This window comes from Peromyscus maniculatus, chromosome 6, assembly GCF_049852395.1.
Source record: "Peromyscus maniculatus bairdii isolate BWxNUB_F1_BW_parent chromosome 6, HU_Pman_BW_mat_3.1, whole genome shotgun sequence".
Classification (NCBI taxonomy): Eukaryota; Metazoa; Chordata; class Mammalia; order Rodentia; family Cricetidae; genus Peromyscus; species Peromyscus maniculatus.
In genome coordinates, this window is record NC_134857.1 from 10,792,896 (window position 1) to 10,809,869 (window position 16,974).

The following is a 16,974-nucleotide window of genomic DNA, read 5'->3' on the forward strand; positions in this document are numbered from 1 at the left end:
ACACAACAATTGCATGTTCATTTAGAACATGTGCACATCAGATCATAATCATGTTAGCAACATATACTACAAAAAGCCTTGGGCTGTTGAGATTTAAGGCTCGATAATTCTGTCTTGTAGGGGTAACCCCACACACTGTATAGATGCCAGTGACACCTTCCCCAGAAGTGGCAATCAAAAATGTCTCCACATATTCCCACCCCCACTCCCCTGGTGTGAAGCAGTGTGGGTCAGAAAAAGCTGAAATCACTTTATGATGGCCGATATTTACAAATACTAATATGTTTCAAGAACCACCCCTAGAATTTCTAAAGTGAGTGGCTTTTAGGCCACAACTCACTTGGTAGAGTGCTTACAGCACACAAAGCCCCAACACCCCAAAACAGTGTAGTACTGCGTGCCTACAATCCTGTAACTGAGGCAGTGTAAGCACAAGACCAGAAATTCAAGGTCAGTCTGGGCCACATGAGATCATCCAGTCTCCCTCTCCGCAAGATGTTTTAAAAAGTAGTTGTGACCTATGGAGTGAAGTTCATGATCCACAAATGGGTTGTATCCTGAAACAAGTGGCTGGTGTGCCTGGCACTGTGTAAGTACTACTCACCCTGACAACACTGCCGCATCCTCTTTACATCCTCCTCTCGCAGGGAAGGGTACTAAAGCAGCAGCATTAAGAAGCCTGCCCAAGCTCACTCAGCTAGTGTCCCACTATACCCCCATTCGTCAGTCCCACTCACTGTTTCTCAAGAGGATGGCTTTCTGTGATAGTTTTTACTTAAAACGTAGTTTCTGTGACAGCTTAACTGAGGTCCTGTTTCCTTGAGCATCCAGGTCTTCAGGTTAGGACCAGCCACCAAGAGACAATTTGGCCATGCTGCTAGGTGATTAGGAGTTCTGAGTGAGCTGCAAGCACAGGGCAAGCATTCCTGGTCTAAAACGCTTTTGGATAAGGGATATTCAATAATGTCTGAAAAACTTAAGGTATCCAACATTCCAGATGACACCTTGTGATGCAAACCTAACCAACCTGAGCCATTCTAAGAAAAAGGGCACTGGAGCAATGAAGTGGTCAAATAAACCATAGGACTCTCTCTGGGATGTCAGGTTTCATTTGCTAATGCAGAGGACCTCTGGCTGCCAATAACCTAGGCTTTTATTACCCCAATTTAGAGGTCCTGCTTTCAGCGATAAAACGCAGAGTGATTGGCCTGATTTAAGTCACGTGCTCATCTGTGGCCAGTGTTGCTGCAAGGACACACTGGGAGGAAGGGAATTTAAACACTAGGCTGCAGTATATAAAATGTTCAAAAATTAGGCATTAACAGGTAAGAGAAGGTATAAATTCTTAAAATGCAAATCGATACAATGACATCCAAAGCCACCATGCCTGATTTGTGTGGTGCTGGGGATTGAACCCAGGGCTTCAGGTATGCTAGGCAAGCACTGGACCAACAGCAAAGCTCAGTAGACCTGAGCCTATGAGCAACGGCATGTACCTGAGTTCAGATGTTAGAAGCTGGCCCTTTTAATTCACTGATACATGTTTTCCTCTCCATGTTTGTTTGTTTGTTTTGGGTTTTTTCTTTTTTCTTTTTCTTTTATCTTCCAATTAACCATAACATGAGAATAAAACATACTTAGCAATATTGAATTTAATGTATACTTCTTGTAGATTATATACTAGGAAATTTATAACCAGTTCAGCCCTCCATTAATGCAGATTATATACTAGGAAATTTATAACCAGTTCAGCCCTCCATTAATTAACTTAGATTTCCCCATCTCTCAAAATCTTAAAAAAGTAAAAACTCAATAACCAGTCAGGTTTTTATTTGTAAAGAACTGAAGTTACAACTGGTCTACAATATATTAGCGTAATATAAACAACATAAATAAAAGATCCTGTAGGCCCACTATTAATAATCTTCCACCCAGACCCACTCAAAGCCATGTCACAATACTCTATGTGAAGTGCAGGGAACAAAGGTGCAATCCAAGCAAGTGTAAGCAGCAGAGAATAAGGTGCTTCCATTAACAGTTAATGTTGCCAGCAAACATCTGATGCTCCATTTTAGTCACTGAATAGACACACAAACAGGAAGTCTAAAGTTCATACACATGCGACTTAATATGAAAGTGCTTTCTCTTTTCTTAAAAAAATACATCAAATGAACACTTTTTACATAGATAATGGTGTGCTCTTATAATGCAAAATTCACTTCATTTTCAGGTTATACACTGTAAAACTGTAGCTAGGAACACCAGTCGAGGAAGTCTATCTAAGGTGCTCGAACTATGTCATTTCCTGTGAGGACTCTAATACAACATTCATGTAAGACACATTTCTATAACCTTAATATTTGCTTTCTCTAAGATTAAAACACATTCTCTTGCCCCCTTGGTGGTGCTTTTTTCCTTGATGAATCTTTTGAGATTTTTTTAATTATGAAACTTTGATTTTAGAACAATGGGAAGAACCAAAGGAAGGTTTTTTTTTATGTGCTTAAAACATTAAAAAATAGTTAATCACAGAAACTTGCCCTGTGAAACAAACTTTAAGCAGTAAAAAGACAAAACATTCTCACTAAATCACGAGGCTTGAACTCCTTTGCCTACTGTCAGCAACTACCCCTGTGCACAGCCGTCTGCAGCATCCGACCTTCATTTCCAGCACAATCCTGCACTGCCCAAGAATTTCTGAAGTTTGGAAAAAGAAAACCAAGAAGACCCATCTTTTGAGTGAGGTGATCAGCAGTCCATCAATGTGAGAAATCACACACAAAATTATAATCTATATTCTCGGCTAAATTCTGAAGTTCCAAGAATACAGCTACAAAATCAGCGTTAATGCAACACAGATCAACAGCACGGGATACTTTACAACTTAGGTATACTTTAAAGAACTTAAAACACTTTAAAAGTAACCAGCATCATAGAACAATTTACAAGGGCCGGATTATTGGGCTATTTAGATTAGTATACCTTAAAAAAAATCTGTTTGAAAGCATCTATCTCATATATATATCTATAATCTAACACTTTATTTGGACATTTCCCCACTTAAAAAGCTACAGCTATGATACATAAAAGTTTTTAAAATATATTTTTATATCTTTATAAAGAATGTTAGTATCAACTGATGTTAATATTTAAAGCAAAAACTACCACCTGATTCACAGAGTCCCAGAGGGAAAAGGGAACTGACCCAATTACAGCTGATTCTCACTCCATCTTGACTACTCAAATCCTTGCTGGCACAGCAGGATCTGCTTTGTTACCAGTTCTGCATTTCATGAGGTCATAACACACCCTCTTCTGACTGACACACAAGACAATCAATACTAGAAACAGCAGCAGCAGCCTCTTCTCCTGGTTTCCTTTCAGATGTTTCTGTTTTGGAAAACTGCTACACTGTCAATACTGGATATAAACCTCTGTGACTGGTCCTGAGGCTGCCTGTCACAACTCTCACAGTTGGTCACGGTGAGCACTCTTATGTTGTCAATGGTATGTGAAAGGTGGTATGAGAGCGGGGATGTGATTTGGACCCTTCGGGTATTATTAAACCCTAGTTCCCAGGCAACAGGGCATTAACTGGGAGTAAGTACATACGTGCTTTAGCAGCAGTGAGGTTGTTTGGGAAGACTTGATTTGTTTTTTTTTTTTTTTTAATACAACCCAAGTGTTAAATAGTTTACAAATGGATGAATACATGCATGAGTAATAGTATTCACCTGTCATTCAGTCAGGCCAGTGGTAAATAACCAATTATGTATGTAGCTCAGGACTGTAATTTTAGAGCTGGGGAAGGGTGTTTCTTCAATAATGACTTAAGCCAAAATTCAACATATTTAGTAGTGCAGGTACACTCGGATGAGATTCAAAACCAAATAATTGCTCAAGGTGTCACACACAGCTAATGTGCCATCTACCAAGTCTCAAAGCCACCATGTTTCATCTCCACTCAGTATGGTAATGCAGCGAGTGTATTTATGTTACTCACTACTGAAGAAAAATAGTAATTTTGCACACTTTTTAGTGCTACCAAAAATTTTAAACACAGGTACTATGTACAAGGACTTTAAACACTGTACATATTTAGTTCACTTGTGGCAAGACTTCAAATGCCCCTCCCTTCTACAGTAGCTCACACCTGTTTCAGTGATGATGGAATCTCTACCCTCTCTCACCACTGTCAGAGAAAGGTCCACAAAGCACAGGTTAACACTGACGAATCCCACTAAGCCAATAAGCAGTAGGCACTATAAGTATCTAAGATGATGACTGGCATTGATTTAGACAGTATAAAACGACATAACTACATCCCTCTTTTAGTTCATTAAAATTATACCCTTTTCTTTCTATACCCAATACCAGCAATATCACGAATAGCAGCAGGTATACACTTGAAAAGCAACAGAAAGAACTCTGCCTAGAATATAAGGTGTTAGAAACTTATTTGTACCTAACATTTCATTAAAATTGTATTTTCCATTAAAATTGTAAATAAAATGTCCACAAGCTATCAAAAGGAAAAAAAAAAAAACTCCTGTGGAAATAATTTCCCATAACTATGGCACTTGCCAGCAAGTGTGTGTGCACATGAGAGCCTGCCTCAGGGAAGCTGGGAGCACATCACAAAAGAGGGCGGGCCTCCTAATGTTCTTTGGAACATGGTAATAATTGTATTTTAACTGCTACCTTGTAACTTTCAAAAGGAAAAAAAGTTTTCTCTTAGTGTAATTTTAAAGTAGATTGAACTTGTGCACAACTTCTAAGGTCTTAACATTTTAGGTAACTTTTTTAAAAAGTTAATGTCATTTTCGACATTTTAAATTGAAGGAACAGCTTTTATTTCATCTATAAACTATAGGATAATGCATTTCTATAATCTTCTAACACATGAGAAATATCTTCCCAGAGAATTTCTTAAGATGTATGGTTTAATAGGTTAAAATTAAGTATTAATAAGAAAACATATTTATTTATATTGATAATTTTGAGTTAAACAGTTCATGTCATGAGTCTTTCTGCTTTATACCAAGAATACAGGCAGGCTTGGGGGACCCAGACAGGAGAAAAAGCCAATCACCACACCTCAGACACACCAGACCACCTTACAGTGCCCTTCCTCATGACCGCTGCAAAACTGTGCCTGCTGTGGCATCTGATGCGGAAACTCCTCTGATTGCCCAGTCAATCACAACAATCTTCTAAGTTTTGACAGATACTCTCTCCCTCTTGCTAGTTCCCGTAAGAAATCCAGGCTCACTCACTTGGGTACCAGTGGTACTATTAACATCAGAGCCTCAGAGCAGGGTCAGATGATAAGGAAAAAAAACTAATTTGACTACAAGCAAATCTTGACACTGGAGCGAACTTTGGCATGATGGCACAGTCCTTCATTCCAGCACTTAAGAAAAGGCCAGAGGATCACAATTCCAGGTAAGTCTAGGCAAACAAGCCAAAAACAGTTTGTAAGCTCAGAGGTGAAGTGTGAAGCCCTGACTTCAATCCTAGTCCAGCAAACCAAACAAGACATCCTAAGACCCTTAAACTGCTATAATGGGAGTCCAACCATCCATTACCATGGGTCATTCCAAGCTGCTAATGACCATCATTATGCTCAATGTCTCATTTAGCTGGCAGTGTCATCTTCTTATCTGCCCTCCCCCACATTAAAAACAAAACCCTTTAGGGTACAACTAGTCACACAGTTAGACAGATAGGAAATGATTTGCATAGAGGAACGCTTTCATTGAAATACAACCTGGAAAGTTATAAAGGTCTAATCCTGTACAAAATCCTGAAGATTTCCAAGCTAGGATACTACCCAACCCCAAGCCAAGTCTAGGAAGAAAGCCAGCCCTGTGTGGTGTATTTGGAGCAGGGTTGGGGGTAGAGGGGACTTAGTGAAGGAATTCGGTGAGGCCATTCGTGCCACCAACAATACCAGTTGGCAGCAAGTGTTGCTGGCATTCACAAAGGATGAAAGTCTTCAAACTGCAACATACAGCCAGCCTCTCAGGTTGAAAACATGTTTGAAATGCTTCAACAGTATTACCAATCAGATTTCATACACTGGACATAGCTGTAAGATCACCTTCATTCACATGCATCAGTAATAGTTTATTCTTTCTAGAATCACGTATACACATGAAATCAAAGCCTAAAATTACATGTCTCTATTCCTTCCCTACTACTCTGGTCCAGAATAGCACTGAACCCCTTAAAACACGACTCTGAGTTCTGAGGCACACAACTAAACAAACTTGTGAGAAACTGTGTCCCTTGAAAGACTTCAATCCAAGATTTGTATTTGTAAACAGAAAAGTGACTACAATTTTGCACTTAATATATGAAGGTTGACTAAAAATTATTCAAAGGCATGGTCTCACATACTAGTCTTCCAATACAAAAAAAACAAAAAGAGGAAAGCAGCAGGATTCCTAAAACACAGAAAAAATACACTTTATTTAGGTAAAGCACGAACTTTAACTTCAAAAGTGCAGAAATGCGTTCACGTTGCAGTGACAGAGTGAGCACCAGTGGGTCCCCTGGCCCTCAGCCACTCTCTAGCTTGCTCACCGCCATTTCTCTCCTCCCTTCAGCACCTCTCCTCCCAGGGGACAGCTTTAACCCAGACTTCACAGAAGGAACTCCAAGACAACAGAAGTGAATGGAACCATCGCAGCTGCAGGCCACCAAAGCTCTCAAGTATGGAGACAAGATTCCTAGGCTGTGCTGATTTATAATGAAGCTGTGTAGCTGTAAGTATTGTCAGATAAAGTAACTTTTACAAGTCAGCTGTTTATTTTCCTAAGAACACAGAAAAGTATGTCCCACAGTGGACAGGGTTTAAAGTAAGGAAATGCAAGCTCGGGTGGCAAACACAGGAAGAACCCATGTTCCCTTTCTGGCTGTCATTTTTTTTCCTTCAAGAAAGTCCTTAAAGCACTCAGTACTACAAAAGGAAATGAAAATGGCGTTCTTCCTATCTATGTCATACTGAACGGCCTGATGCTCAGGAGATAGGGGACGCAGGGTGCGTGTCCCCATCCCATGTAACTGAAGCCTTCAAACTAGGATGATTAAATTATCTAGAACTGTTCCTGCAGCAACGGGAGAACTACCAAATGACGCAAACAAGCCACTTCTAAGTCAAATAGCCCACTGGTAGGAGAAGTGGATTTTCTAGTTGAATTTAAGACAACAGAAGATCTGGACACAGTCAAGGACAAGAAGGCATCTCCAACAGAAACTCCTCTTGTAAGCTGCTTCGGGATGCTTGAAGAGTGCTCGGCCCAGAGGTTTCTCATAAGCACACAATGAGCTGATTCTAGTAGAAGGGAGAGTGAATACCTTAAAGGCTATATATAAGTATTTGTAGGAGGGAAGCATTATTGCTGGAGGTCTATACTGGACAATCAATTCTGCTTTAACTGTGGATTACTACAATACAGAGGAATTCTATTGGTTCCAGAAGAAATTTGCCTTTGTGCCTCCTTCATATAGTAGGCAATCTCTTAGTGCTGCTTAGCCTTGTTTAGGAGAATGAGGGGAAAGTCTATGACAACTGCCATGATGACTCATTACTAATAAATGAGATGGACTAGAGTATCTACCTTTCCTGAAACATTAATAAGAAAATGTGATACAAAGAAATATGTAACAGACTATACTACTGTAGGCTTGAAACAGGAGCCTCACACTACTTACACATTCTGAGTCTACACAGGACTACCAGTGAACACCTCTTAAACTACTACACTGACAATCCCACAAAGCATACATTCAAACAAGAGGCATCTAAAAGATTAAAAAAATTAGCCACTATATTTTTTGTATAAAAATAACCAACATTTTCTAATGTACACAAAGCCAAAAGATAAATATCTGTGATAACCTTTGTAACACCTTTTAGTCTCCTACTAGCTCAACACAATTTCTGAAAAGAGCCGTGAAAATGAAGCAGCTCGGACTCTTGCTGTCTCTTATATCTGTGGCCAAGGCTTCGTTATCCACTCCAATTTCTCAAGGGTGTAGTAAAGGTACAGAAAGCAGACCAAGCCATCAGCTCTTCTGATGCCCAGCACTTTAAGGCTTTCAGAGCACTCACAGGAAATTCTGTCTTAATGTCCTAACTCCAGAAAACTGCTGAGTGGAAACTTCTGATTAAGAGAAACCCCTTTAATGTTTTGCAGGAAGACTCCAAGGACTTTGTAAGGGAGAAAGAAATGTGCACTCTAGACAGACTGAGCAGAGTTGCTTCGAGAGCACATGGGAAGGGGTCACAGCTCCACTGCCAATTCTCCTTGCTGGATGAGACTCACAGGCATGATGCATCTTACACCATCAGTGCAGAGCAACAGTCAGGAAAGGTGACCATGGGCCAGTGCCACATCACAGTCACATGTCCTGTAAAGCAGCCTCATCTTATAGACAATTTTATGGATTTTTCTTCCCCTTTCTAGTATACAGTAAAACTGTAAAAAAATACTTCAGCAGAACATTAATGCCATTTGAATAATACTTCACTATACATGTACTCCTTATCATACCCTATCTTTTTGTATGTCCCTGCAGGTGAAAAAGAGCAACATGCAGCACTCTTTGCTCACCGGGGCTTCTCAACCTTGGCACTACTGGCATCTATAACATATCATTCTTGGTAACAGTCCTGTGCACTGAAGGATATTCGGCAACATCTCTGGCTGCCACTACCACCTCCTCAACGCCTGTAACAACCCTCTCCAAAACTGAACCACAGCTGTGGTAACCAGAATGTGTCTAGATATTGCCAAATGCCCCCTGGAGGACAAAAAGAGATCCCCACTGAGAACTATTGCTCTTAATGTACAAAACCAAGAGGAAAACTGTCTGTCAGTCATGCCAATCTGGGTGAAGTCTAGAATAGAGACTCTGTGACCTCCATAAACACTGCTTATGCAAGAACACAATCCTTCTTCACAGCCAGAGCATTTGTCTGGAAGATATGTTTTTAAAACATACTGATATTTCATTGCACTCAATTCTGTCAATGGGCTCCTAAATTACCTTATATCTCTATGATAACCTTTGGAAAACTAACAGGGTAGAAAAACGTATAAGAAAACAGAATCAAAGGAGAGGGAGTGTAAATCAGTAATTATTTTTAAAAGGATTCTTTTATATTAATGATAAACATTGCCTTTAAAAAATTATCTAGTATAACATATTTCTTTGAAAAATATGGGCCTCTGTAACAAGTCTTTCAGTGTTGTATGTAACTGGTAAAATTAACTTCACCAATGTTGGCTAATTCTGAAAGTGTATGATGAGTTATGGTATCTGGAGAGAAATGTGGGCACTGGAAGCGGCAGTCCCAATGTGCTTGGCCTTCCATGGTCAGTCGAAGATTCTCAGCCAGCGGAGGCTCTACCTTTACCTACTAAGAGGAATGAAATGACATTACATCCAAGCCTCGGCTTCCTGTTAGGAGTCCTTCAGAGAGTTGATGCGTGCACAGATCTTCAGGGCTGGGCCCAGCTTGATGTTCATTGCACTCATAAGATGGTCTTCTTTTAGCAAGAGCAGGGCCTGTCCATCAATCTCCTGTGCCCTGAACTCATCCGCGACATCCTGGCAGCCTGGAATTCCAGGAGAGGAAGGTTAGAGTCACACATTAGACGGAGCTCCTAACAGTGATAGTTCTGCTGTTCCTGGGTCTGCTTGCAACAGAGGCTGATAAACCAATGTCCTGGTAAGCCTGGGGTTCATTCTTGAAGAAGTGAAAACCAAGGAAAGACCTTATTTGGAAGTCTTGCTCTAAGAACATTGCAGAAACAATAGCAAGAGGTAAGAGGGATCAGTCAATACATTGTATTTCTCATGCAAAAAGTACTTCATTCTGAGGCTTTACACCTCATGGACTCATTTTCCATAACATAACTTCATATATAGGCAGAGTAGAATAAAATGTCTGGCCATAAATAATAATCTAGAAATTTTTTCTCAAGTGTCAGATTAAACTTTTGTTATCACCCATACCTTCTTTGAATTCGCATAACTCCAAGTACGTCTAAGATATTTTTAGTGTTCCCTCAGGACAGAACAACACCCCCACCCCAGGACTATTGTACGAATGTGTTGCAGGACTGCTGACATACATCAGACTGTTCAACTTGTAACATCAACTTCAAAGCTTACCACCGCTGAACTCATTTCTAGTCTTCATTTCGTCTCTGGAACAGTCCATGTAGCCTGTAGGCTGGTCTTGAACTTATCCTGTTTTCCCACATATATACTGGGATTACAGGAAAGTGCCATACCGCACCCCCACCCTCTCTTAGTGGTGCTAGAAATGGAACCCAGAGCTCTGGGGATGGCAGGCAAGTGCTCTACCCCTGAACATGTCACCACACCCCTCAGCACTCCTCACCTTCATCTTGGTGGGAAAAAAAAAAGACATTACAAAGCAAAGCTGCCTCTGAAATCATGAAGCTGCAGGACAATCTCCTGCTTCAACTTAAAGCAGGCTCTTGCCACCCGAACCCAACTGTTCTATGGCCTACCAAAATACCCAATCATTCCCTATCATGGGAAAAAGACCCCTAAGTTAGGGAATGAACTAAGGAGCCCAAAGGGGAGAGAATGCAAGAACAAGAATGCTTCCTTACAATAGTAAAATTATAAAAGTTAACTTAAGAACAAGATCTAACATTTTTACAGCCTTTTTGTATTCAATCAGTATTTCAAGGGGAATCACAGAAACAGATGATAAGAAAAGGAAATGGTTAACTTGCACCTTGGGCTGGGCTGATTCTCCTCTGCACTGTAAATGTCCTCCTCTAGCTTGTACTGAGATAACAAGGCCTTCCTTACAGACCCAGGAGCACCCCCGAAGCACTACAGTGCAGCACTCATACATTCATTTACATAAGGACGAGGGAAGATATGATGGACTGGAGAGGTGCCATCCGCTGTGGAGAGCTATCCGTGGCAGTAACATGTTTCGCTCATGTGTTCACTTGTGTGGCCATCATTGTCCTCAGTGTGCCTCACTGACGGTCATTTCTCTCTCCACTGGGTTTTATAAAGCAGCCAGCTTTTCAATTTCTCTATTTTGGTAATTTCTCAGACTTTCAAAAATTTATATTTCAAAATCCTGTATAAAATTTGTATGGCTTTGCCCATGAAGCACACATAAGAAACCATATAGATGAAACAGGATTACTCACCATAGAATAGCCCTTTTTCTTTTCCCAGAGGTAGCTCTCAACAAAACTGACTTCATCCTTCTTTTATGGAAGAACTAACGTTCTTCTCTCCAGTCTTACTTATAAGAACCAGGGAAGGAAAGAAGAGAGAGAAAGGATAGGCTTACTTAGATTCAGAAATCAGGACTAAGGAGAGTGAGGACCACAAGAGCTACATTTGGGAATAGAAACAAGGAGCTGCCAGGAGGAAACATCAGCATGCTCTCATTCTTCTTGACTGGGGTCTCTTCGAGATGTCTGCTTGCAGGCAGACAGTAAAGGCATTGGCAAAATAGTTTTAAAGTGTATTGGGAAACAGCGTGATTAATAACATATATTATCATCATTTTTAGATCCCAGTTTTCTCAAGCCAAGCATAAAAAGTATCAGTAGCACAGAAATGAGAAAATACAGTGACTTACAGAAAGGAGAGGTGGAGGACAAACAAGTGCACATCCAGAAACTCAACGAAAAACAAGATGGTTTTTAGTTTAAGTATTCAAGATACTCAGAGTAAAAGTTCTGTGAGTTCCTGACGCCCTCACTGACTGCAGCTCACACTGAGTACCTGACGCCCCCACTGACTGCAGCTCACACTCTACCTGACGCCCTCACTGACTGCAGCTCACACTGAGTTCCTGACGCCCTCACTGACTGCAGCTCACACTCTACCTGACGCCCCCACTGACTGCAGCTCACACTGAGTACCTGACGCCCCCACTGACTGCAGCTCACACTGAGTACCTGACGCCCTCACTGACTGCAGCTCACACTGAGTTCCTGACGCCCTCACTGACTGCAGCTCACACTGAGTTCCTGACGCCCTCACTGACTGCAGCTCACACTGAGTTCCTGACGCCCTCACTGACTGCAGCTCACACTCTACCTGACGCCCTCACTGACTGCAGCTCACACTCTACCTGACGCCCTCACTGACTGCAGCTCACACTCTACCTGACGCCCCCACTGACTGCAGCTCACACTGAGTTCCTGACGCCCCCACTGACTGCAGCTCACACTGAGTTCCTGACGCCCTCACTGACTGCAGCTCACACTGAGTTCCTGACGCCCTCACTGACTGCAGCTCACACTCTACCTGACGCCCCCACTGACTGCAGCTCACACTCTACCTGACGCCCTCACTGACTGCAGCTCACACTGAGATCCTGACGCCCTCACTGACTGCAGCTCACACTGAGTTCCTGACGCCCTCACTGACTGCAGCTCACACTCTACCTGACACCCTCACTGACTGCAGCTCACACTGAGTTCCTGACACCCTCACTGACTGCAGCTCACACTCTACCTGACGCCATCACTGACTGCAGCTCACACTGAGTACCTGACACCCTCACTGACTGCAGCTCACACTCTACCTGACACCCTCACTGACTGCAGCTCACACTGAGTTCCTGACGCCCTCACTGACTGCAGCTCACACTGAGTTCCTGACGCCCTCACTGACTGCAGCTCACACTGAGTACCTGACGCCCTCACTGACTGCAGCTCACACTCTACCTGACGCCCTCACTGACTGCAGCTCACACTGAGTACCTGACGCCCTCACTGACTGCAGCTCACACTGAGTACCTGACGCCCTCACTGACTGCAGCTCACACTCTACCTGACGCCCTCACTGACTGCAGCTCACACTCTACCTGACGCCCTCACTGACTGCAGCTCACACTGAGTTCCTGACGCCCTCACTGACTGCAGCTCACACTGAGTTCCTGACGCCCTCACTGACTGCAGCTCACACTCTACCTGACGCCCTCACTGACTGCAGCTCACACTGAGTACCTGACGCCCCCACTGACTGCAGCTCACACTGAGTTCCTGACGCCCTCACTGACTGCAGCTCACACTGAGTACCTGACGCCCTCACTGACTGCAGCTCACACTGAGTACCTGACACCCTCACTGACTGCAGCTGACACTGAGTTCCTGACGCCCTCACTGACTGCAGCTCACACTGAGTTCCTGACGCCCTCACTGACTGCAGCTCACACTCTACCTGACGCCCTCACTGACTGCAGCTCACACTCTACCTGACGCCCCCACTGACTGCAGCTCACACTGAGTTCCTGACGCCCTCACTGACTGCAGCTCACACTGAGTTCCTGACGCCCTCACTGACTGCAGCTCACACTGAGTTCCTGACGCCCTCACTGACTGCAGCTCACACTGAGTTCCTGACGCCCTCACTGACTGCAGCTCACACTGAGTTCCTGACGCCCTCACTGACTGCAGCTCACACTCTACCTGACGCCCTCACTGACTGCAGCTCACACTGAGTTCCTGACGCCCCCACTGACTGCAGCTCACACTGAGTTCCTGACGCCCCCACTGACTGCAGCTCACACTCTACCTGACGCCCCCACTGACTGCAGCTCGGCTGCCTCACACCCCTGTCCGAGTGCAGAGCTCCAGGTAAGGCACTGGCCATGCTCCTATCTCACCTCAACTTTCCAGTGTCCATAGTCACTTCTCCCACTTTAAAATCTAAATCAAAACATTCTATGCACAAACTGACTTCACTCAAGTTGTAGGAAAGACACCAAGTGCCACTCAATACTGCAGAATAAACATGTCCCCAAAGACAATAAAGTTATACTTTAAAGAAATAATTCCTACTTTACATTCCTACAGAGAAATCAATCTGTGGGTTCACAGATGAGTATAGAATGATCTCTTCAAAAGGACAGGTCACTAAGGGGTAATATACAAGATAACCTGCTATTAGTGGAAACCAGAAGTGTTTCGTGGAGCTTCCAATGCACCCCAGGTTCTGTTACTTTTCACTCTGATAACAGCTCTGAGATATGAATTTGCTACTTGGAAGCTTTAACATAGTCCCAACGGGTATTTAATAACATGATAACACAAAGAAAACAGAAATCCAGGAGTAAATACAGGTGCCCTGATTACAAGGAAGCTCATCCTACCTGGAAAGAAAATGTAAGAGATCACAAAATATAAAATATATAAGCTTGTTCCTACTATGAAAAAGGTTCTCAAAATACTCAGGAAAAAGAAACTGCCTGAAGAAGCTCAGAAAGTTATTTAAAAATACCAGAGAGGCAGAAAGTAAGAGAAACATATTTTTCTAGTATAAGATTTACCCTAAGATACTCTGAGGAAAACTTTGGGAAAGGCAATAACTGATTGCACAAATGGATTATTTGGTCTGCAAAAGCAATTCAGAAATGCCCCCATTTCATCAGTAAGGAGGGCAGAACACAGGGAGGGAGGGTAGGAGGAAGAGAAGAAGGAAGGAGAAGAGGGAGGGGGCGAGAGAGGGAGTCAGGATGGACAGACGGACTAAATAGAACCAACTGAGGCCATCTCTTCTTAATGATCTGTATAAACTCAGTAAGACAAGAATGTCCAGTTTTGGGTTATGGCTGCTGAACTCCAGTGAAGGAGGAGCAAGGCAAAGTTCTGACCTAATGAAGCAGTCCAGACTAGGGCAACACCTCGATGCTGGGAAAACTGCCATCAAAACAACACTTGAAGTAATCCACGGCTCAGCAGTAAGGACAATTTGCTGGTCATCTGGGACAACTAATTTCACTAGACGACTATACAGCAACTCCCCTACCCAAACGGAAAGACACCGCTGCCCTAGGAAGAACCCAGGCTCACAGACATACTACACACCTCTTAGGAAACCAGACTATGAGGAGGGCAGAACACGCCTGTCCTGGGTATTCAGGGTGGGTGGACTCCAGCGTTAAGACAGCTGACTGGTCCAAAACTAAAATTCGGTTCTATTTCCTTCAATACTAAAACAATCATCAGTGAAGGTTCACTAACCCCTAAGAGACCACGTTTAAAGCAGAGTCTAAACATACTGCTCAGCTATTAACATACACCTTAGTTTCTTTATGCAGATACTTATAAATTTATATGAAATGTATATCCTTTAAACAATGTTTTGTTAAAAATTTGTTAAATTTGTTAAAAATATCTTGTGTTAAAAATTTTGCATTTAGAAAAGCTGTGATACAGTAAGAAAATTTCAGAGTTCAGTATATAAGGTAAAATTTAGGATGGCAGTTTTTAAATTACTATTTCTAAATTTACTTCCTTCAACTCTAAGTTTGCTTCTGAAACTTTGGTTACCTTCAAAGGAAGACAGCAACAACATCTCAATAGCTAGCTTAATATGGAGAGACTGGGAGATGAGCAGCATCGGAGTACATGGTGTGAAATTCCCAAAGAATCAATAAAGACTTATGTTTTTAAAAAGGTGTCTGATAATAACCCAAGTGAGATGCACTCTTCTAGAAAGCTTAAAGAAAGAGAATGGTACAACTCACAATGAGACAAGAAGGGAACACATTTTTAAAATCTCATTTTCTAGGTTCAAAAGACCAGAGTTTTACAAGTTAAAAAGAAATACACTGTCCAATCATACATTTAGTGTGGGTCTCATTGTAAGCAAAGGCCATACCATCTCTGGCCGCCACAAAGACAGTTGCTTAAAGTGAACAGAGGCTGGAGCTGGTGGGGAAGTACCAGAGAGCAGGTGGGCATAAGGAGTGTACCCTCAGAGTTAGAATGGATGGATCGTCTTAAATGCACACACACTAAATATAGTCTGTCTTGTTTCTGTTTCAAAAAGGGTTAGCTGAGGAAGTGGAGAGGAAAATGATTAGAAAATAAAGAAGCAGAAGGGGAGAAATGTCTGACTCACTCTTCTGCCCTCTCGAAAGCATCAGGCTGGAGAAGACAGAACCTCACCATCCACCAGCTGGAGTGCCAGAGCAACAGCAGGACTAGCCCATTTGTATTGATTTGGGGGTATGAAAGAGTACACAGTCATGTGAAGGGATAAGTAAGAGGAAGCAGATTTCACATTTCAATAGCAAACACCATTTAATTTACACACAGTTTCTCTAGCCTTTAATGGCAAAGGTGTGGATGGATTTAACACCATTTTCTTGTGAAGGCATAAGAAAACCATCCAGGCTAGTGTGGTGAGCCACATACCAGGCAGAGAATGGATGAAGGCCCAGACATCATCGACCGTCCATATAGAGGGCTCTGTCTGTGCCCCTGGGAGCACGTCACTGTTCTCAGGCATTTTCCTAATTCTCACATCTCGAAGCTCACGCTCTCTTTCCCGCTCACTCTGCCTGCGCAGACGAGTTGTCATAGCAGAGGGCACAGGATCTTCATGAGAAGCCAAGTCTTCTTCTGCAGATGGATAAGTAATTGGAAGCTGGAAAATGCAGTAAAGTAAAATACAGCATTGCACTTTCCTTGAATTTCTGAAAAGGACATTGTACATTGAAGCAAGCTTTCTACAGACCTGCCTAAGGATATGTTCTCTTGCTGTCCCTTCAGGGCCACTTGGACGACGGCCCCGATGCCCAAGACTCTGATTATCAGGCTTACGATTCCAACGACTAAGTGCAAACTTTTTAGAACAGCTAACGTTGTACCTAAGAAATTCAAGAAAGAAAAATTAAGGAATATATGGGACACCTCATTTAGAATTCAGCTGTAACTTTAAAGTAAAACTGTGGCACAGTTAATAAACTAGACAATTATTAAGGATTGTAATACCTCACAAAGTACTTCTATCTTACTGAATGGATTTATTTATCCTACAGGTCAAAAATGGCCTCTGTGTATATCATAAAATATCTCTCAACATAATACTGGACGCCTTTAACAAGGTAATGGTATTTTCTCCTGATTATAGAAGAATAATGAGAAACCTGCAAAA

General features: G+C 42.4%; 1 protein-coding gene across 11 annotated transcripts in view; it reads right to left on the reverse strand.

Annotated features, from left to right (window-relative positions):
• Positions 1-1,813: 1,813 nt before the first annotated feature.
• The window catches only part of Phc3 (polyhomeotic homolog 3), a 78,054-nt gene continuing 62,893 nt past the window's right edge, over positions 1,814-16,974 (reverse strand). For 7 of the 11 annotated variants that reach the window (XM_042278884.1, XM_076573918.1, XM_042278883.1 and 4 more), the window contains 3 exons: positions 16,555-16,687; positions 16,233-16,464; positions 1,814-9,629 (listed from right to left, as the gene is read on the reverse strand). In XM_042278884.1, coding sequence (XP_042134818.1) covers positions 9,475-9,629; positions 16,233-16,464; positions 16,555-16,687 — 520 coding nt within the window. In that variant the 3' untranslated portion in view covers positions 1,814-9,474. Of the gene's footprint in view, positions 9,630-11,219; positions 11,314-16,232; positions 16,465-16,554; positions 16,688-16,974 lie in introns of those variants that run through there. The other 4 variants (XR_013052003.1, XR_013052002.1, XR_006073023.2 and 1 more) reach the window with 3 other exon arrangements.